We start from the raw sequence: 22,694 nt of genomic DNA, 5'->3' as shown, positions 1-22,694 counted from the left end.
CCCCTCTACCCTTGCACTTGCGCGATCTGAATGACACCTGGCCTAGTAGTATCGTTGTCTGTCTCTTCTTGTTCCCCCGCCTCGTCGCGCCTTGAAACACTTGTGTATAGGCGCGTTACAAATGCCATATCATATCATATCATATCACAGACGGAGAGGAGGTATCGGGGACGAGAGGGTGGACAGGATGTCCTGGGTTTGTGAGATAAAGTGGGAGGCAAGAGCATTGCAAAGAGCCTGGGAGGTGGGAGCAGGAGTGGAAACTGCAGCAGGGTTGGCTAGCTCCTTACAGATTTTAAAGAGTTTGGCTGAGTTGTTAGATGCCGCAGAGATGTAGGCTTGAATGTGGACTCTCTTCTTGGTGCAGACAGAGAGTCGGTATTGCCTTTGAAGCAGGCGGCAGGCTAGTTTGTCAGAAGATGAGCAGGAAGCCCTCCATTTCCTCTCAGCCACCCTACACTTACATTTAAGTGAAGCTAGGTCAGAGTCGTACCAAGAATTGCACTTCAAACGGATCCACAGGACAGGGGCAAGAGCATCAAGAGTACCAGAAATAGAGGAGTAGATGAGAGACAGATATGTTTCATTGGCCACTTTATGGGTGCCCTTTACTTTCAGAATCAGGTGGGAGAATCCCATTGAATACAGACATGTCTTTTTGAAAATTGTACTGCATAATTACACAATTGTGTTTTGTATTTTTTGAAATGAGGTGATTTGACCAGGAGGCTGGTAGATGGTAGCCACAGTAAGAGAATGGGTAGGAGAGAGAGAGAGAGAGCCTACATACAAGGCATTCAAAAGAGGAGTAGGTCTGATTGGGAATGATCGAGGCAGGAATCCACTCAGGAAAGATCAGGTCTACCCCCACCGGACCGGGAGGATCTAGGTGCAGAGAGGATCTTGTAGCCATCAGGGAGGAGGGTGTCAAAGCGCATGACTGAGCTGGCCGTGAACCATGTCTCAGTAAAACCAAGGACATCAAGGTCTAGTTCTTCAAGGGGGTGGCAGATGTCAGAGGAGTTTTTGACAGCAGAGCAAGAGTTTAGAGTGGCAAGATGAAGAAGGTTGCCAGCCTTAAAGACCTTCTGGGGAGGGGTACAGATCATAGGTATGCCCCGCAGAGGAGAAGGAGCCCTAGGAGGGGCAGAGGAGGAGGAGAGAGAGGGTAAGGTAGCCAAGGGGGGGAAGAGGAGGGGACAGCAGGAGATGAGAGGAAATTGATGAGGCAAGGGAAGCACCTGTCAAAGAAGAGGCAATTGGCCTAAGGGCCTTGGAACATGACAGTGCCATTAAGGTAGACATTAATGAAGACTTTAGAGGAGTCGAAGGAAGCCATGAGAACTTCCTAGTGAGTGCCACCTTTAATGGGAGAGGAGGAGATAGGACAGAGCATGGAGATCATATGAAGAGTCCATAGATCTGGCGAAGGAATGACATAGAGGATGTCGGTGAGGATCTGTCTGGAGGAATCATTGGAGTAGGTGTTGGCGATGGGAAGACCAGGGTTAGAGGCCAAGATATCCTTTTTGAACTTCTTCCTGCCAGACTTAGTGAGAAGGGAAGGATAGTCAATAGAGAAGCAGTTGAAAAAGATAGGACAAACAGAAAGCGCCATGGGGGTGGAAGAGAGGCGAGGATTGGGAAGCTGGGGGGGAATGGCAGGTAGGTGTAGGACAAAAGAGATTGGTGAGGTCACTGGTCCAGCAAGTTCCAGAGATGCAACAGTACACATGAAAAGTACAGAGAATTTAGCAATGGGCAGCAAGATTTGACTTTCTAGCAAAAAGCAAAAACAGCAAGATTTGACTTTCTAGCAAGAAGTCAAAACAGCAAGGTTTTACTTTCACGCAAAAAGCAAAAACAGCAAGATTTGACTTTCACGCAAAAAGCGAAAACAGCAAGATTTGACTTTCTAACAAAAAGCAAAAACAGCAAGATCTGATTTTCACGCAAAAAGCAAAAACAGCAAGATTTGACTTTCTAGCAAAAAACAAAAAGAGCAGGATTTGACTTTCCAATCAGGGATTCAATGTTAGCAAAGTGTTTTAAGATGCACTGTGCATCAGAATGACAACATAGGAGAAACAAGCAGAAAGAACAGTGATAGTCAAAAGTGGTAGGAGTGAGTCCAAAAGGATGGAACTAACCTATAGTTCTGGAGGTGACAATGTCAAGGCAGTCCAGGTTTCTTAGAGGAGTGAGGTGGCAGCATCATTGTGGTTAAGGAGCAGGGAGGACCCCAATTAGCGTTCCGGAAGTGGACAGGGAGCAGACAGGGTCCTTAGAAGTGGGCCTTGCTGAGGGGGCCAGCTAAAGCCTGCCAGTCCCTGGTTGGATGGAAGAAGATACTCAGCAACCAATGGGAGGGCTACACAGGGAAAGGCAGCTCACCAGCCTGCATTCACAACAAAGAAAACAATGGTGGCCATCTTGGAAGGGCCAAAAATCAGTCAAATAAGCAGGCAGTAGTGGGAAAACGTGTGCTTTCAAAATAGCAAGGCAGCTTCAGGTATTAAAAAGCTCGCAAAACAGCAGTGCAATGAAAATGCACAGTAAAACAGTGCTTTTCCAACAATTCCAAGCATGTTTTGTTTTTTTATTCTTTTTTCAATTTTCGATTTTTTTCAGGTTCAATAATTCCCCTGGAGGTGCAGTAATGCACAGAAAGTGCACCTACCTAATGGAGGGGGCAGCAGCCAGGCACAAACTCCACATGTGCAGAAAACAGATTGTCAGGTTGGTGGAAACAGGACCTCACTCTCAGTGAAAAGTAGATGAAAGAAAACCAGGTATTGGTGGAAAAGCCAGGGCAAGAGGCTAGACCCCAGGGGAACACCAGAGGTAGAGAGGGAAATAGATGGTAGGAAGGACCCAAGTTGTCCCTGGGAAGGTCGATCAGAGAAGAAAGAGGTCAGCCAGGCCAGAGCCTGATCGGTGATACCCTGGTTGTCACGGAGACGAATGAGCAGGGTGGTACGGTTGACAGTGTCGAAAGCAGAGGTGAGATCAAGTGGGATGACGACAGAGGGAATGTTAGCATCAAGGTTAGAGAGCAGGTCTTCACAGATGTTTGGGAGATCAGTTTCCGTGCTTCTGGAAGCTCTGAAGCCAGATTGGTGGTCATGGAGAGAGCCAACAGAATCAGAATGAAGGTTAAGCTGAGAGATGGCCAGCCTTTCCAGGAGCTTACCCAAAAAGGGAGTAATGGAAATTGGGCGATAGTTAGCCGGACAAGAAGGCTCAGCTGTGGGTTTCTTGAGGAGAGGATGCACAAGGGAGTGCTTCAGAGGGGAGGGGTAAGATCCAGAGGCAAAGGAGAGGTTGCAGAAATTGGCAAGGGCCAGAGCAAGGTTATCAATGTGGTCCTTAAAGTTTTTTGAGGAACAGGGATGGAGCTGTTTTGACGAGGATTTCATAGATCAGACTTGCCTAGCGACCTCATCAGGGGAGAAAAGCAGAAAGGATAAGAAAGAGGGAGGGGGTAGCTGAAGTTGGGTCATCAAGCAGAGAAGGAGAGGGGAGAGGAGGGGGAGCAGAGGAGAGGGTGGATAGGATATCCTGGGTTTTAGAGATAAAGTGAGAGGCAAGGGCATTGCAAAATGCCTGGGAGGTGGGAGCAGGAGTGGAAACTGCAGCAGGGTCAGCTAGCTTCTTACAGATTTTAAAGAGTTTAGCCGAGTTGTTAGATGCTGCATTGACACAGGCTTGAATGTGGACTCTCTTCTTGGTGTGGACAGAGAGTCGGTATTGCCTTTGAAGCAGGCAGCAGGCTAGTTTGTCAGAGGATGAGCAGGAAGCCCTCCATTTCCTCTCAGCCACCCTACACTTATGTTTAAGTGTAGCTAGGTCAGAGTCATACCAAGAATTGCACTTGGCTTTGGACTTCAAACGGATCCACATGACAGGGGCAAGAGCATCAAGAGTAGCAGAAATAGAGGAGTAGAGCAGAGACAGATACGTTTCATTGGCCACTTTATGGATGCCTTTACTTTCAGAATCAGGTGGGAGAATCCCATTGAATGCAGACATGTTTTGTTGAAAATTGTACTGCATAGGGATTCCAAGATGGCCGCCGACACCAGGTAGACGTGTTTCGACGGCGCTCCAGAACCTCCAACTCACTTAAGCGGTTCCACCACCCCTTATGAGCTGAGGAACTCAGGAAAACAGCGGCCGGCGCCCTCCCGCATCCTCGACCACCCGTAGCTGCCATTTCACTCAGCAGGAGCAGGGGAAAATACTGCGGCGCGTGCCAGAGTCCCGCGGGCGAAGGGAGACGCTTCAGGCCTACTGGGCAGAGCAGGAGAGGGGGCGCTCCAGGCGAGACGAGATCGCAGCCCCGTCCCGTCCTCACGCCGGGGTGCGACGCGGCTGCCTGAGCCGGGGAGGAGGAGGAGACCCCGGGAAAGGAGGTACCTTCGGGACACACCGGAGGACCTGATATCGGCCCGGCGGCGGAGCCTCGGATCGGGGGGCCCGCGCAAGTCCTTTAGAGCGTTGGCGAGCTCCGGGCAGTGACCCCGCCCGTGAAGTGGAGTACGGCCCCGGGCGGCGAGTGGATACTACCAGAGCAGTGCGGTGAGCGGCGAGGGGAGCGGGGCCCGGGCGACATTTGCGCCGGGCTGCGGGGCTGACGTTGGTGCCCCGCGCGGCCTCACGGAGGTACTGCCCTCCTACACGCAACCCCGACAGGCCCCAAGGCAACGTCAAGCACTGCAAGGCTGGGGACTCAGGCCTGGTCGGGAACAGCGAGGCAAGGAATTCAGAACCGGGCGGGGGTGACCTCCTGGGAAGGCACGGGCAGGACTGGGGGGGACCCCCGACCTTTGAGCTACAAATATGGCGGCTAAAAACAAGGGCAAGGCCAATAAGGGCAGCCAGTCGCAGCCGGATGCCTCAGGGCCCATCATGGCCCTCTGGGCAAGCAAGGACGCAACCGAGGAACGCAGGGCCACACATGGGGGGGAAGTACAGAGCAGGAGCACGGCGAGACCCTGGAAGCGTCCGCTCAGATCTCACGCCAGGACCTGCACGGGGAGCTGCTCTCATTCCAAGCGTCTTTGGGGAAAACCTTTCAAGAGCAATTTCAATTAATAATCAACCTATTAATAATAATAGACATCAACCAAGCGCTTGCCGAAATCAAGCAGGAAGTGGGTCAACTGGGGGAGAGAACAGACATAGTCGAAAAAGGCCTGCAGGAGATAGGCAGAGAGACCACGGAGAACAGTGAAGGTATCGAGAGGCTTGACATGGCGACGCGGAACCTGGAAATACGAATGGAAGACATGGAAAACAGGTCTCGGCGGATCAACATCAGGTTGAAGCTCCTGCCGGAGACGGTGCAAGATAGGGACCTGAAGGAAACGGTTCAAGGAATTTTCGTGGAGCTATTGCGCGAGTCCTCACCTGATCGGATCGAACTGGACAGGGTTCACAGAGTGGGTTCCCTCAATAGGAACCCGAAGTCTAGGCCGCGAGACGTGTTAGCGGGGTTTACAAGATATGCTCAAAAAGAGGCAGTACTCAAGGCTGCCAGACAAAAAGAGCCGATATCCTTTAACGACCAACGTATTGAGCTGTACCAGGATCTCGCCAGCTGCACCTTGCTCAAGAGGCGACAATTGAGCCCCCTCACCCTGAAGCTTAAAGAAAAGGGGATTAGATATAAGTGGACCTTCCCGTTTGGACTTGTCTTCGATTGGGCTGGTTCTCAGAAGCGGATAACCACGATGCAGGAAGGTGCGGACCTACTTCAACTTGAACTGGACCAAGAACTGGTTGGGGAATCGAGGATGGCGGGCCCGAGCGGCTCCTCGGAGGTGAGGAGTGGTGCCCGAGCCACGCCATGGGAATGGTCGCTGGTCGGAGAGGGGAAAAGGAGGAGGCCCGTGCGGCGGGAGGTCCCCCGGGAAGGGAACTGATGCGGAGCCAGCGGCAGTGGAGTGAGCTGGACCAGAGGAGAACTAATCGGGTACTTGAATAATTTCCGGGGGTGGTGGACACAAAGGCAGTTTTGTATACAAGGAGGGGAAATGGTACTAAGAGCAAACATCATGGGATCACCAAGGGCGAGGAAGCCTAGGGGGGGGACGTGGGAGGACCAAGTTTTAAGGTCATTAGGGATTGGGGGGCGGGGGAAAGGGGTTTGAAGGGGGGGAGGGATCCTCAGTTGCTGCACGAGGGGCGAACTAGAAGTGACCCACGCACCCGGGTAACAGGCATGGGGCAAATGAGTGGGAGTGTGGAACTGTTGGAGGGGCTTGAACAGCGGGGACAAGTGTCTAACTACAATTCAAGTGGTGGGTAACGCATAATGTTAGGGGCCTAAATACCCTGCTGAAAAGGAAAAAGCTGGAGCAATTTACGAAGCGGGGAAAACCAGACTTTCTGGGATTACAAGAGACACATCTGCTTCGCAAGGACCAGAGTCGCTTAAGGTTGAGAGGGTTTGATCAGGTGTTTTAGGCGTCTGGTCCCATGAAATCGGGGGGGTGGCGCTGGCCATCAGGGGCACGGTGAACTTCCGCTTGGAAGACACCCTAAGGGACAAGGAGGGTAGGTTTGTTGTGGTAAAAGGCACAGTTGCAGAAGAATCGTACACAATAGGGGTGATTTATGCGCCCAACACAGGGCAAGACCCCTTCCTCTGCGATCTCATGGGGAAAATAGGTGGCTGGTTAAGAGGCCAGATAATCATAATGGGGGACCTGAATATAGCTTGGAACAAGATTAAAGACAGGTCAGGAGGGACTAAAAGCCGTGGGGGAGGGGCAGTAGCCTCAGCAGAACTCCGGGACAAAGTGGAGAGCATAGGGCTGAGGGACGTCTGGAGGGAATTGAAGGGGGACGAGGAGGGCTACACATTCCTTTCTGAAGTTCATGGGACCCAGTCCAGAATTGATTACATCTGGATCTCGGCCAATCTGGTGGGTCAGGCCAAAGAGATAGAGGTTGGGCCCATGGGAATAGCAGATTATAAAGTATTGTCGATGCAGCTGGAACTGGGAAAGAGGAGGAGGGACCTGTGGGGTTGGAAATACCCGGAACACCTGCTGAGGGACCATGTGGTAAGAGAGGAGATAGAGGGCAAGATGAGAGAGTTCTTCTATAATAACAAGAGAGGGGACACGAGGGAAGATACAAGATGGGACGCATTTAAGGCCACACTGAGGGGGGAAATTATAGCAGCTAAGGCACAGAGACAAAAACAGCCACAGGCCTTGGAGTCCCGGCTGGAAGCGGAAGTTGAGGAAGCGAGAGATAGGGTAGCGGCGCACCCCAGCAGGATTAATCAGAAGGACTACAGGAGGGCAATAGGACAATTGGGGATCCTTAGGACCAAAAAAGCGGAGGGGGACATGCTTTTTGTGAGGCAAAAATTCTATGCAAGAGGGAATAAGGTGGACGCCCTGCTAGCTCGCCTCCTTCGGGGAGCTGCCTCTAGAAACACAATCACGGCTCTAAACTCAGATAGGGGGGAATGGGTTACCCGAATAGAAGATATCCAAGAGGCCATGGCCGATTTTTACAAGACCTTATATGCTTTACAGCACCCCTGCGGCCAAGCTCAAGAGAAATTCCTGGAAAGGGTTAACCTATGTTAAATTGAGGGGGATGCCCAGATTGGTCTACAACAAAAGATAACGGAGGAGGAGGTGTAGATTGTAAAAAGGATTTCGCACTGGGGGAAGGTGAACGACTGAGATACTCACAGCTTCGACACTGGCTTCTATACCCCATAAATAAGGAGGCGGCCACTAGATCACCGACCCTTTTAAAAAAATTCCTGATGACCAATGACGACTCGAAAGGCCTTATCTCGCAGCTTTATAAGATCTTGGATGAGGCTACCCCGAGGCCGCAATGGGCATACATGGGAAGGTGGGAAAAAATTCTGGGCAGGGAAATAGAGAAGACAGAGTGGGAAAATCTATGGAGGAAGATCCCCAAACTAGCGAGAGCCTCACAAACCCGGGAGGCCTTGTATAAGATATTATATGGGTGGCACTATACCCCAGCTCGGCTACGCAGGATCTACCCGGACTCATCGGGAACTTGCTCGAGGGGATGCGGCCAGGAGGGCACTGTGGAACATATTTGGTGGCGATGCCCAAAAATAGTCCCGTTCTGGGGAGACATCAAGCAGGCGATGGAACAAGTAGAAGGGCCGGCGGGTTCGAGGGGCAGGGAAAGAGCGAGGGTGATGCTCACTCTGGCAGCAATGACAATCATAGCCCAGAGATGGAAGAGTTCGATCATACCAATGTTTCAAGACTGGCTGCGTAAAGTCTAGGAGGTAGCAGCGATGGAATGGGCCTCTTACGCAATGAACAATACAATACAAAAATTTGCGGGCGAGTGGGGCGAGGTCCTTTCCTTTCTCAGAGACGATTTCAGGATCGGGTGGCGCCCGCAACGTCTAAGACTTCTGGACCTGGAATAACCCCGACTAGACACTTTGTGGTGACAGGGAGCTACGGAGACTTTGGAACAGCACCTGGGGGAGGGGGAAAGAGAGGGAGGTGGGAGTTATGGGGATTGTTAATGTTGTTGAAAAATTCAATAAAGAGAATTAAAAAAAAATTGTACTGCATAATTACACAATTGTGTTTTGTATTTCTTTATTTTATTTTTCATGGTTTAAATTATTCTGAAGGTGCTTCGAATACTTAGGGCAGGTAGGAATAGATGTATTGTTCATGGTTACATTATTACATTGTACTTTTGAGCTGCATATACCAGTGTCTACAATTAAGCATTCCTTGTATTTTTAGAACCAGCCCTGAAGACGGACTGACAGGTCCGAAATACCCAGCATTGGTCTCTGCATCCTTATAATGTGAGTTTCAGAAGAGCTCCGATTAAAAAAGATTCTGGAAGAATTCTTCAGACTTTTTTTGAAGTTTTTTTTGTGCTAAATTGATTGTACATTAATTTTATATGCAGTGGTATTCACTACACAACAGGCGCCCCCAGTTCTAATAATAGTGTTCATCAGATTCAGTTGACCTTGGGAATTGTCACTGCTGCTCATTAATGCAGTTCACATTAATGGCTAGTTGTAACATCACAACTGACCTGTAATCGTTGATTACGCTTCAGCTGTGACATCACAGTGCCTGCTGCTTGAGCCAGCAAGAACAAATGGTATCCAAATGATTGGATTCCCCTGTCCCCTGCACTCCTTTGTGCTGCAAAAAAAAAAGAAAAACTACAATATTTAAAAACTAGGTAGCATTTAAATGATTACCATACTTTATTCATACTTCTATGTGCCCGGGTTGCATTCATTTGAGGGATTCTTTGGCAGATCGTTTTTTTTATAACGCAGCTACTGTTGAGTGTTTTTTGTTAACTTTCCAGAGCATACTCCTTCCCTTTGGAGGTTCTTTATTCACTTTTTGTAATATTTCTTCTACAGACATCTTCTTGTGCTTAGAGTCGATTTCAGCTATTTAGATATTTCAGTCAGATCTTTCGGCTACACTCTTAAAAACTTTGATGTGCAACATGGGGAAACGTTAAAATGTGCTTTCTAAATTTGGATAAGGACATATATACACCTTTTATAACATTTATTTTATGGTAATTTCCTTTAAGATTGTAACAATGGGTTTTTGGATTCTTAGTTCTATGTGTGGAATATTTGCAATGAGTTGTAATATCATTTTGATATAGCCGCAGGAGGTTAAAGGCGTGGGTGTTTTGCTGCCCGCAGAGTGTTCCTTGCCTACTAGTAAAGGACTTCTTGCTTCTCGTCGTTTTGGCCCAACCCACTTGCCTTCCAGCTCCACATAAGCACCTGCCCTCACCTTTGAGGGTGAAGCCCGCGGGAGGTCAAGGGCACAGGTGTTTTGCTGCCTGCATGGTGTCCCCTGCCTTCTGGTAAAAGTACTTGCTGCTGCTCGTCATTTTGGCCCTGCCCACCTGCCTTCCAGCTCCACATGAGCACTTGCCCTCCCCCACAAGGTTGAGGCCCATGGGACGTCAGCGGCGCAGGTGTTTTGCTGCCCGCAGGGTGTTTGGCATCAGGAGGGGTACTTGATGCATTCAATAAGCCAAGTTGGAGCCGGGAGAAGATAACATAAGGACGCTGCTTGCCCAATGTACCTAGAGAAATATTCGAACAGCCCAACAGTGAACGTTGAAAGGTGAGCTCTCAGGTGGGGCGGGGGGTGTCACTCTTGTGACGTTCGAGGCAAGCACATGCATTTGTATGTTTGTCTGGCTCTGAGTGAATAATCCTATTGCGTCTGAATGGTATCTGGTCATTGCATCTAATGCCATTCCATCGAATGCCATTCCATCGAATTTTTTCCATCTAAAAAATGTGCATGGAATGCATGTTTTTGGGGGGTAAAGGGTTCATTTTTGTTCAGGTGGATTTGAAAGGGTAAAAAACTGGGGTTTGGAGGGAACCCCCCCCCATAAAAAAATGTGATGCAAGGAATTCGATGCAATGACCGTAAACCAGTCTGAATGACCACCAGCAGCCGCATACATTTACAGAACCTTGACTCACTGCTGCCTAAACATTTAGTAACTCTGTCTGGCACTTCAAACTGCATGCCCTTGATTCCACATAAATGTACAATTTAAAATGTGAAGAGGAACATTTCTACGGCAACGTTTTCGCTTTCAGGCGCAGCAAGGAACAGGTCGAATGATGTTTAAGTTCAGCAGGGGTGGCATACAGTCTTATTAGTGAAATCCAGCAGTTTTTGGGTGCCACCAATGTTCCTGTTAGTTTGGACCCCTGGGGGCCCAGAGACCTGCATCAGGCTATTAATGCAAACAAACACGCCCGGATGCAAGTAATATGGATATGGTTAAGGATGGTCCTTGCGGCTTTACGAAACGAGACATCAAGGATTTCAGATAAGGCAGCAGTCAGTTTAACAAGGCTTGGGGAAGAGTGCAGTTATACGCCCTCGCCCTCGGATGGTCAGACCCTGTCTATCTGCTTACGTGTGGCCACAGGAACTTCAGATGTTCACCCCAACGGCAATACAGTATCTACTGTGACCACCACCATGATAAGTGCATCCCCCACTGGTCATTTTTCTGGCCAGCCTTTGTTGGATAATTTCACTTCTACTGCTATTTCCACTGGCACTTTAGACACACAGGAAGGTATTGTAACATACTGGTGGGGGGAATTTAACTTCTCAGATGGCAGTTAGCAGGGGGAAATGTACTTCGAATAGCATGCAAGGCAACGAACTTCAGGGGGTGGTGGTGAGAGAGGATAGTCCTTGTGAGACGATTAATGTCTGTTTACTTTCTAATACCACTTGTTTCTGTCCAACTCCCGCCCCGACACACCCCCCACTTGGTGTCACACACCCTGGTTTGGCATCTAACCTGCAGGATTTCCAACATGACCTTCTAACACTGGTACCATTACCTTGCCCCAAGGGTACCATAGTGCCAATGGAATTAATGGAAATAGAGGGTATAGATGCCATGGAATGCACCCTTACGCCCATTGGCACTCATATTGTTAGTTTAGCTCCAAGCATGAGCTATATGGAATTATGTGCGGGATTGGCCCACTTCTGGTTCCGCCGTTGAACCTGACTCCCTTGAGTGTACTCAGTACACAGAGTATTCCCACTCCTTGCATTATTGAATTGGAAGACAGCAGGTCTCCTTTGACAAGCTCGTGTCAATGTAGCCTTATTCTGCCTGAGCTAGGGGACAAACAGCCCTTTCAGAGGGGGAATGTTTTTGATCTTTTACAGATAGACTTCTGGGATCGGAGAGTGGCCAATGGTATCTTAGTTTTTAACGTGAGTTGTTGTTCGGGTCTAAATATTACGATTCAAATCAGCACCCGTTCCCGGAATAACAATAATTGTGCTTTCGAAAATGTGCCCTAGCATTTTGTGTTATCTGGTGCAAACACAGTGCAGCTGGGAAAAAGGTCAGGGGGTAGGGCTTGTTCGACAAGGGACTCGGGGCTTGGAGTGGATTGATGGAGAAGTTAGTTGAGTTATACATCTGTTTGCCAACAGTTGGGCATTGGGGCTCAGAGGATCTAATTGTTCTATTATTGTCTGGAATTATGTATTTATTTGTTGATGTTTGTACTTTTATGGCCCTACGACCGAAATAAAGTTACTGACCGATTACTATACAATCAGTGACCTTTTCTTACTTTGCATTGATTGGCAGATCTTAAAGATTAGCTCCTGATGAAGGGAATCTACTTCCCGAAACACGTTGAGAATTTCTACTTTTGGAAATAGGCAAAAGGAAAAACATATCAAGTTTGAAGTCTCACACTCACTGAAGCATTGCTGAAAATCTTTAGATCTAAAATGTTTTGCTTTGAATATTCTGATGTTTTGTTAAATTGGATCCTTAAGTTTTCTTGACTGCTCTTTTTACCAGCACAGAGGTGTCCACGGGACAGGTGAATCCAATCGCTTGGATACCATTTGTTCTTGCTCGTGTTTTGTCTGCCTATTTGTCAGGGCAGCTATACCTCCCCTGCACCCAAGGGACTCTGTAAAATAAGTGATTTGAGAGTTCCCAGAATATTACCTTAATGATTGGTGTGCACTAGAACACCTTCGTGTTGCTGCTTGAGCCAGCACTGAAAAGAACTCCAGCTGTCACTGCTGCACTTAATGTGGTGACAAGCTGTACAAATTCCGTGCTTGCATAATAGTTTAGTGTATATATACAAGGGACTGTTTACGCTAGATTGTTTAATTTGTTCACTTCTGGAGTTTAACACATGTGAGCAAGAATCAGCATGTTGATTCTCATTAAAGCCCACAATGAAACCGTTTTTAATTAATTTTATTAGACTGCTCAAACTATTATTCTGCAGCACATTACAGGCTGCATGTTCGCTTGTTTAAAATCCAAACGCTTTCTACATTAATTATATGGCAAAGCAAATGGAAGATCTCTTTGATTACGTAAGAGGCCAGGTAGTAAAGGAGATGGAAGTTAATGGGAGAATGTTTAATTAAAATGGTTAAGCGATGTGGGCAAGGATCTGCATGCTATTGCCTATTTTAAAGCACAACATGAAAACCTTTTTTCAAAACATTATATTAAATTGCTTGAACTTTTTTTTTGCAACACATTAGGTGGTGTGCATTTTTGCTTTTTGTAAATCCAAACAGATTCTATATTGACTATATGGATCAGCAAATGGAAGATCTCTTACATTATATTATGCAAGAGATTAGGTATTAAAGGGAATGGCAGTGTGTGCTTTTGTATTATAAGGAATAAAATACCCCTGACCATACGTATGAAAGATATTGCAAGTCACCTTGTAGTTGCGTAAAGGAACTTTGATCTCGTTCCTCTATTTGGTCACAGAAGTCCTCAGTGACTTGAAATATCCTTATAACGTACCTTATCCCTTATATTAGAGGCTAGTTGTGACATCACAACTAATCTTTAAGAAGACAATGAAATCACACGTGCTCTGTAATCAGGTAATACATTCCGTTGTGACTTCACAATGCCTGCTGCTTGAGCCAGCACAGAGAAGAACGCTATCTGTCACTGCCACACTTACTTAAAGCTATTGCAAGCTTTTCAAATTGCTTGCTTGTAAAATAGTTTTCTGTGATACTTTGCAGACAGTAATTGACAAGGAACTTCGTATGGAACATTATTTCATGTGTGCTTTCCTGGAGTGATAAGAATCTGCATGTTATCACTTATTTTAAAGCACAAAATGAAAACATGTGTTCGATGTATTTTATTTAACTTCTGAAACTATTTTTATGAGAAACTGCTTGTTAGCTCTTTTACATCCAAACACATTGGATCTTATATTGATTATATGGAGCAGCAAATGTAACATCTCTTACATTAGATTAAGCAAGAGACCAGGCAGTAAAGAAGATTACAGTGTGTAGCCATGTATTATTATAATGAATAAAATACCCGCTACTGTACGTAAAAAGTATATCGCAAGTCACCTCAGAGTTCTGTGACCTTATAAAGGAACTCAACCTTTGGCCTCATTCCTCTTATTGGCCATGGAACTCCTCCGTGACTTGCAATACCCTCATAACATATGGTAGGGGGTACTTTATCCCATAAATTGACCTCCTATCACAAACGTTCTAACTTCAGCAATAGCCTAACAGTTAACATTATATGCACTATTTTACTTTACCACAAACTGCTAATAGGCTTATAGACCTCAGGAAAAGTCATTATCACTTCCTTGATGCCCTTCTCCAATGTATTGCTCTTGGATTCGCCTTCTGCACTAACTTGGTGGTGGATATTATCTGTGGTAATGGCCCCTCACTCATTCTATAAGGATTAATTGAATCCACAAATAAAGGTACATTTGTTCTCATAATTAGTGCAACAACCTTGCAACAATGTTAAGCACTTGCCACTCACTGTCTATGCAGTGGTTTCTTCAGTTGGCACTAGTAACAATAGACAACCTTGAGCTATTATTGAATCCAACACCTATTGCTTTTGACCAGTGATTGCCAGTAATTGATTCCTGGCTCAGGCTCAAGACTAAGCATTTTGAATGTATTCAGAGTTAACGAAAGCCGGAGTTTATATTTACCATTATCACACTTCCAGATGCTAATAGCGAACAGCTAAGGTGACCCACAATAGTACAACTTGAACAAATCAAGAGTCTTTAAGTGTTGCCCAGTGTGGGTTGTACTTCTTTCAGTGATATCTCCTCCCAAAAGCCGGTCATGCACAGCAGCAAGCGGGCCATGTTGGATATTATGTCATGGTGGGACCAAGCATACAGCTGGATCTTGGCTAACACCTGGTGGGGAACTGAGGGTGGCTAGAATGATTTAGACCCCCTAACATCTTTACCCTTTTTCGCACTCACAAAGTAAACATAGGAGATAAGAGACAGTTCTTCTTTACGGTTTCCTTTATTTGTATTTCAGCATGTCCAGGTTTTAGCGCTGGGTTGCTATATTTGATATCAGTTTTAGATGAATCAGTATGATATGCTCTCTCAAATCTGTGAGTCTCAGTCCATCCTCCTCTTTTCTGAGATCAACTCCACATCCTTGGCGACAACCCATGGTGATTAGTTCTCGGATTTGCAGAGTCCTGAGGTTTGCTGAGTTGTGGGGCATTGTTTTTCTAAATATGCATCTTATCAGGATGTTTGGTAGTACTGACTTTATTTCAGCCCTAGAAAATTAATATGACTCTGCCATGCCTAAACAAAACCTAGCTCCTCTCAATTGACCTCTTTCTGCAGCGCCATCAGCTACAGAATCCATGTCCATCTCTGGTCTACACCACAATGGCTGACATCTCACAAACTGTCCACACCGCAAAGATTCCTCTATTTTCTGGACATGCTGCCCAACTCGTGTGTCTCGCTACACTCTCTGGGGGAATGACATTTATTGGATTTGGGCCAGTAATCACAAAAGACTTCTCTCTGTCACGGGCTGCCATCATCTTGACTTTCAAATGGCAGGTTATCTTCAGCCCCTTAACTCTTTCCCTTTAACTGTGGCTTTGAATTCATCACACCAAATAAACTGTGGAATGTCGGGTATTTCCGATCATCCTCATTAGCAACAGTGACATTTGATGATGCTGAGGAGAAAGCTCCTTTGTAAGTGGCCTGAGTTTTTGTTTGCACAGTTATTTGGCAAACTAATCCATTGATTTTAAATATAATTGTTCACACAATGCTTCAATAACGTTGACATTAACCTGAGGTACTTTGCTGCTTTTAGAACTAGAAAAATAGAAAAATGATATCTGGTCGTTTTTAAATGAATCATAACTTTTGTCATTGCTCTGGCGAAATCACTGCACCAATTCATTTTACACCTTGCCATATGTCAATCAGGCTTAGTCATACCCAAAATAAGCAGTCCAGCCCAAACCAGATGCTACAAGCAAGGTCTGTTATATTCCTGCCTCATTGGGCATCAAAAAGGGAACTGTAGTTGGCTCTACAGGCATAGCAGAGTCGGCACTCACCCTTCAGTTTAAGAACTCGAGATTGATATTCACCCATGATTAATTTCATCCTTGGAAATACTGTGTTTTCTACATTGTAGGGTAAAACCAGATTTCACTGCCCAGTACCTATTGGAAATAAGTCATGTGATAAAGAATGGTCCTATGAAGAAATCCGTAAAATTGCGCTACACAACCAAGAAGAGAGAAAGGAGTTTGAAGAAACCATGGCCTCCTCTACAGCCAAACAATGTTGTGAGTATAAGCAGGTAAGTGTTAAACTCAATCAACATCTGTCAATCGTTCAAGTTTTTTTGCGGGATGCAGATAGTGCTGTGTTATTAGTATGATTTGCAAATGTAAATCTAACATGCTTCTCCCTGTGCAGACATTTTGAAAAGAGCTTCTGTGTTTTGTAACTGTAATGTTATTAGAGAAACATCCTCAAATTTATATGGGGACTTGCTTGTAGTGTGAGTAAGCTTGTTTGTCTTTATTTGGCTTGGGACTAAGGGTAGGAATAGAGGAAATGTAATGCAATGTGATCTAACAAGCTCTTATCTAGTGCAACATCTGCCATTTTAGTGGCCTTTTGGTATTGGTGCATGACTCTGGAAGAAAGAGGGGATTGTTCATGGGATGCAATTGAGAGGCAAGTGCGGAAGTGTTGATCAGTTCAGGCACAAAGTACCCCTTTTCTGTGTTCTGTCAACGTCATTTGGGGTGGATTTGTGTCCAGAGGGGCACCCCAGCTGACATGCTCCACTTACTACGAGCAAGAGTCTCCTGGTAGAGCCGGTGGTCTGGGGCATGTGTGTAGTTAGTGAAAGGTGGTGAACAGTACCAGCAGGAATTTTGCTGCACAGCTGTAGTGTGTGTGGTGAGCCAAGTATTTAGTGTAAAATGGGAAAGATTAAAAGGTGAATATATTAGAGGGATAGCGATCCTGGATTAAGGATATTTGTTAGGGCAAGGTGACCTGACTGTCTTTGGTTTATTTCTCTGGTGATAAGGCGTGTGATGGGTGGGATATAAAGAGTGCAAGGTCTTTCAGTAAATATCCAGAATGCAGTTCGGATTTGCATTTTCATGTTACCCAGAGTGTTGAGTAGTACAAGGGAGTACCTTTCACATCAATGTTAAATTTGACAGGTGGCCCGTCCATGTATTCGTCCTTACCCCACCCCCTTTTCTTACTCCTGCCCCTTTGATATCAATTTAATATAAAGTTGATATATATTTTATATACATTTGATAAGAACCGAATCATTTTTTATGTCAGTTTGATAAGAACCCCAATATTATTTATATCAGTTTGATAACCCCAATAATTTTGATATCAATTTGAATGACCCCAGATAATGTAGCTATACATTTTATATACATTTTATATAATTTGTATATCATTTTTATATACATTTTATAGACATTTCAAATCACTATGATATAAATTGTATATCAATTTGATACAATTTTATATAAATTGGTCAAACTATTGATCGGGCTAGTGCAGTTCTAAGGCTATGATGCTGTTGTGGGGAGGGGGCTTATAACGCAGTTAATAGCTTTTGTGGTAGGCCTGGAAAACACATGCACCCTTCCTGCTTCCCTGGGGCTATCCAGGAAATGACGATTATGAACCGCTACAGTTACGACAAGGGGAAAACAACCCCTGTAAATCCTGGGATCCCAATGATAGTTTCGTCCCTGATTGGCTTACGGTGTATGATGGGATGGAAGATGTTCAGGATTTAATGGCAGACTGAAAAGCCAGTGAGTTCTCGCATGACAATGACATGGTTTGGGAGCAGCTGCTGGTTGTGAATGCCTAGGCGACCATCCGCGGCCGATGTGAACTCTGAAGACAATGACTATGAATCTATGGTTTTGCAGGAGAATGCAGTTATGATGTTGAACAGTGACCCCGCCCCCTATTACTTTGAGAAAAACAGGGGCCTGTGCACGTGAGATGATAAGAGACTAGCTGCAGCAGAGACTATTGTTATTTACTATGTTTGTTGTTCAAATCAACTTGAAAACTCAGTGGATTTCACTAATAGCCTACGTAAGAATGGTATTTTGCTAATGGAGACTGATAGTGTTAAAGACAATGGGCCTCAAAGGCTGCCACCAAACCCGTGATTATACCGGCACCCGGCAATGGGGACGAACGTTGGGATTCCGACATTGGTGGACCCGGTCCGTCCCCATTGCCGGGTGCTGGTAATAAAGAGCTCCCCATCCACATTCGGCACCATAGGGCTGAATTGGAATGGGGAGCTTGGATGCACTGGCACCGTTCATAACGGTGCTGATGCATCCGATGAGTTGTGCTCGTGGGTGCCGCCCAGCAACGCCAGGTCCGACCTAGCGGGCTGTCCGGCACCCGCAAGCACAACTCGTACTATGGCGGTACGGTAGCAACGGTGCCGGTAGCTTACTGGCACCGTTGTTACCATACCGCCATAGTTGTAATGGGGCCCAATGTCATTATTTATTGTGTTTGCTGTTCAAACCAAATTGAAAACCTGGGGTATCACGATAACAGCCTGTGTAAGGAATGTATCTCGCCAATGGAGATGGATTGCGTTAAAGACGATAGGCACACAGTGGCTCTCCCCCGTGCTGATATCTGAGCTATACAGGGTTTAACGGACATAAAATTGATGATCCCCAACGGGATGCTCACACATGTTTGTAATGATCTTACGTGGAAAATTTTCTGCGTAAAATATGTCCTTTGTTTTTGCCCTAAACGGTTTGTAGAAACGATGCGGCTGATACAGCTGCTAACACAGCTAAGGGTTGGGAAAGGGACTAAACAATGCATGTCTAAAACATTATGGGCTATAGAATTGTTACATAACCCCTTTTTGAAGTAGTTTAGACAAATGTGTCCAATGTGTGTTAGAAGAATCGTTGAAAAACATTTGTGTGGGAGGGGATAAAGGATATCTAATTCAGCATAGAGCAAACTGTCCCACGAACATTGAGACAGTAGATATTTAACATGTATTTACAGTTACTTGCAGGAAATAAAAACTTAACACATAATGAAATGTCGAAATATTTGCTTATCGACGCAGAAGCGTGTCTATGAAGTAATTGTGCGTGCTAAGGAATTTGTTGCCCGAATAATGTTTGTACAATATTTGACAAATCCAAACTGTTCAATATGAATACGAAATTTGAATAAAAATTCATGTTTTAAACATTAATGAATATCTGATGTTTATAAAACCTAGTTGCGTCTGTATGTTCAGCGGTTATGGGGCGAACATGTCCGGCCTAAAGCTGTATAATACATTACGGTGAAGGGGGTGTTGGTAGCTACGGAGGGGTTGAAAGCCTGTGCCGTAAACTACAAACAGCCAGTGTCCATGAGTGTCCCGTATCAGTGCCGGCAATAGCTTGATCGTGCAAGTGCAAACAGCAAGAGAGAAAGTGGGCAGCCCTGTCTAGTACCATGTTTCAATAGGAATGGAGTTGAGAGGGTGTGGTTGGTGCGAACTCTAACCAGCGGGCCAGAGTATAACAACCCGACACATCGCAAGAAGTATGGGCCTGTTCCAAATCGGCATAGAACATGAAAGAGGTAGCGGCAGGAGAGTGAATTGAAGGATTTCTCTGCATCACTTGACTCCGCAGCCGCCCTAGCCTGGGGATTTATCTGGGTCAGCACACAAAACAGCCGCCATAGGTTGAGAGCCCTGCACTTGGTGGAAATGATGCCGGACTGGTCTGGATGTACTAGATGTGAAATAAATGGGAGCAGACATGTCGCCAAAACCCTGGCAAACACTTTAGCATCGGCATTAAATAACAACAGCGGCCTGTAAGAGACCACATCATCGGAGGGTCTTCAGAGTTTAAGTAGCACAGTTATAATCACTTTGCGCATAGACCGAGGGAGCTCTCCCCTCTCAAGGGATTCTTCCCATACCTACAACAACCTGGAAGCCAACTCCGGGTGAAAGATTTTATAAAGTTCTATCCCCAACCCGTCTGGGCCTTCACTATTTCTTCAGTCGTTATAGGCTGTTCCAGGGCCAGTGCAGCCTCTGCCGTTAGTGCTGGCAAGTGAATATAAATCAGATACTGGGAAATGTCTTCCTTTAATTATGACACTGTATCAGAGTATACGACAGAATAGAACTCAAAATATGTGTCATTAATGTCACCCTCCCACCCTTGTAGACTCCCCATGGTCTCTCGCTGGAGTAGTTGCACATAAGTTTTCACGTTCGGCCAGGGAGTGACATTTCAACAACAGATGCAACAGATGATGCATCTGTCCCAGCGTGGATCCTGTCTTTGTTCCCCCATGCATATTCTCCAATGCCCTTAGCTGGCTTTCCACCTCATTCAGCTCCCTTAGAGCTCCCATAAGAAGTGGACATGAGCACCCCCCTCAGCCATACTTTGAGTGAGTTCCACAAAATGACTTGCAATTGTGCAGAGCCCTTGTTCAAAGCAAAGAATGTGGCTATATTAGTGTGTAGTGTTTCACCAATATTTGAGTCTTGTAGCATACCCAGGGCCATTGTCCAGAGAGGGTGTGGTCTGGGGGAATTCACAAGTACCAATGACAAAACCACTGGGGAATGATCTGACAATGTTCAGCGGTAAATGCTGCAGTCTTCAATCATAGACAATAATTTAGGGGTTAATAACCAAAAATCTTCGCATGATCCTGAGTTTCGGACTGATGAATAGTAGGTGTATTCTCTTTTTCACTAGGGGGGAATTTGAAGCCATGCATCAGCCAGCATGTACAACATCAACTGGTGCAATGTTTGAGCAGCTCTTGTTAGAGCCTGGGGAACATCTGATGTTCTGTCCAGGTGGACATCTAGGATTGTATTGAAGTCCCCATGCCAGATTATCATCGCCCCTTTGATATCTGGCAGTCTGTTAGACAATTGCTGGTAAAACTCAGGGTCATCCAAATTTGGGTCATACATATTGACCAGCACAATGTCTCAAGGACCCCCACCAGTGCATGAATTTCCTGTAACATGATAATCTTAGGACCATGTCGTTCAATATATGTTTTCCGGTTCATCCCCCATATATTACATGTTAAAAAGGAAAGCGGGGGCCCTCCTCTAACCGCCCCATCACGTGCCACTTTGGAATTCTGGTACAAAATCTCTCAAGACCTGTAACAATGACCGCAACCTGCCATACCCTGCCTGACTGTCAAACATTTGAACTTTTGAACTTTTGAACTCGTCCCCGAACCCAGCCACCCCCCACCATCACCATCCACCCCAACCCGATAGTGTACCCCAAACTACTCTTCCTGTGCAGCCTCTGGGAGCGCACTGTGAACATCAACAAAAAATGCAAATGTTAGACATTTTCAGCGTAGCGTCCAATGCAACACAGCAGTCAGTAATAGCAACAAGCAATATGGATTAGTAACGGATTTGTGAAACTAAAGACTGTGCTGGTGTGGGAGCCCGATCCTTCTGACCAGAATCAGGATCCCGGCCCACCAGGACAGGTATGGACCTCTCAATATATGTTGCCGCCTCTTCCAGGGTTTTCGAAGAAATGTCCTCTTCCTCCATGTTGTATGCGCAACCTAGCCAGGTACATCATGGCATACGGGACTTGTCTGTCTCGTGGAAGGTGCTTGACATGGTCGAAGGTATTCCTCGCTGCCTGGACTGCCGCAGAGAAATTGGGGTAAATGTGGACCCTAGCAGAGTCAAATTGGAGTGTTCCCTTCTGTCTCGCCAGCTTTAGGATGAAGCCTCAGTCATGATAGTTTAGAAGCCTAGCAATGATTGTAGGTGAGCAGCTCTGGGCTTCCGGACCGGGGCAAGCGTCCGGTATGCCCTCTCCACCAAAAATTGTGCCAAGAACTGTACCTCGTAAAAAATAGACTGTAGGATACTTTCAACAAACCACTCCATAGGGCCACACACAGCCTTCTCAGGCACTCCCACAATTGTAATGTTGTTCCGGCGGGGCCGGAACTCCAAATCTTCACATTTCAAGTGTACCACCAGGAGGTCCTTCTTAAGACTTGAAGATCATGATCATGCTTCCCAGCTGTGTCCTCAAGGTCACTAACCCATGTCTCCACCACTGTGATACAACCACTCTACTTATCTAGTTTAGTTCTGAGGGAGTTGATGGTGGACACAATATCGTCCAGTTTAGAATTCACTGACGCAAAGCCAGCCTGCATAGCCGACATGTAAGGATCCATGTTAGGTGTACTCGGGGGACCACCCTCAGTACTCTCCATTGGGGCGTTGCATGTAGTGGCATCCCTGCATGGGGTACTCATAAAGGAGTCCCTGGGGCCCTTCCTGCCTTTCCCAGTGCCTCAAGTCATATTGACCAAGTATTGACCCAGGGGAGAGGAATCATCTATTAACTCTCAGCCCAGACAGATGACTAGGCACTGGGTGCGGGCCCTGCTGATGACAAAAGTCGGGGACGAGACTGACGCCTGCCCCTCCAGCCGCCGCACTGTACTGCAATGCTGTCCTTGCTCTCCGTTGTTCCACAGCCACTGTGGATGGAAGCAGGATTGAATGCGGTCTCCTCAATAGTTGCTGCGAACACCTCCAGGAGAGAGGATTTAGTCTATTGACTTTGACCGGAGTCCGTTGCTGCTCCAAGTATTCAAGCGGTCAGGTCTCAGTGCACTGTCGTGCCGAAATGTGAGGATCGTACCGGGAAAGGATACTGTGAGATGCAGAGCTGCTGTC

General features: G+C 46.3%; 1 protein-coding gene across 2 annotated transcripts in view; it reads left to right on the top strand.

The window, feature by feature from the left end:
- Positions 1 to 22,694, top strand: part of LOC138491603 (E3 ubiquitin-protein ligase DDB_G0292642-like) — a 377,122-nt gene that overhangs the window by 272,143 nt on the left and 82,285 nt on the right. For both annotated transcript variants that reach the window (XM_069618209.1, XM_069618208.1), the window contains exon 3: positions 16,065 to 16,232. In XM_069618209.1, coding sequence (XP_069474310.1) covers positions 16,065 to 16,232 — 168 coding nt within the window. The remainder of the gene's footprint in view (positions 1 to 16,064; positions 16,233 to 22,694) is intronic.

The sequence above is a fragment of the Ambystoma mexicanum genome, chromosome 10, assembly GCF_040938575.1.
Source record: "Ambystoma mexicanum isolate Mex_15411 chromosome 10, UKY_AmexF1_1, whole genome shotgun sequence".
NCBI classification, from domain to species: Eukaryota; Metazoa; Chordata; class Amphibia; order Caudata; family Ambystomatidae; genus Ambystoma; species Ambystoma mexicanum.
The sequence above is the reverse complement of the archived record's forward strand: the minus strand, read 5'-3'. Positions and strand labels throughout refer to the sequence as shown.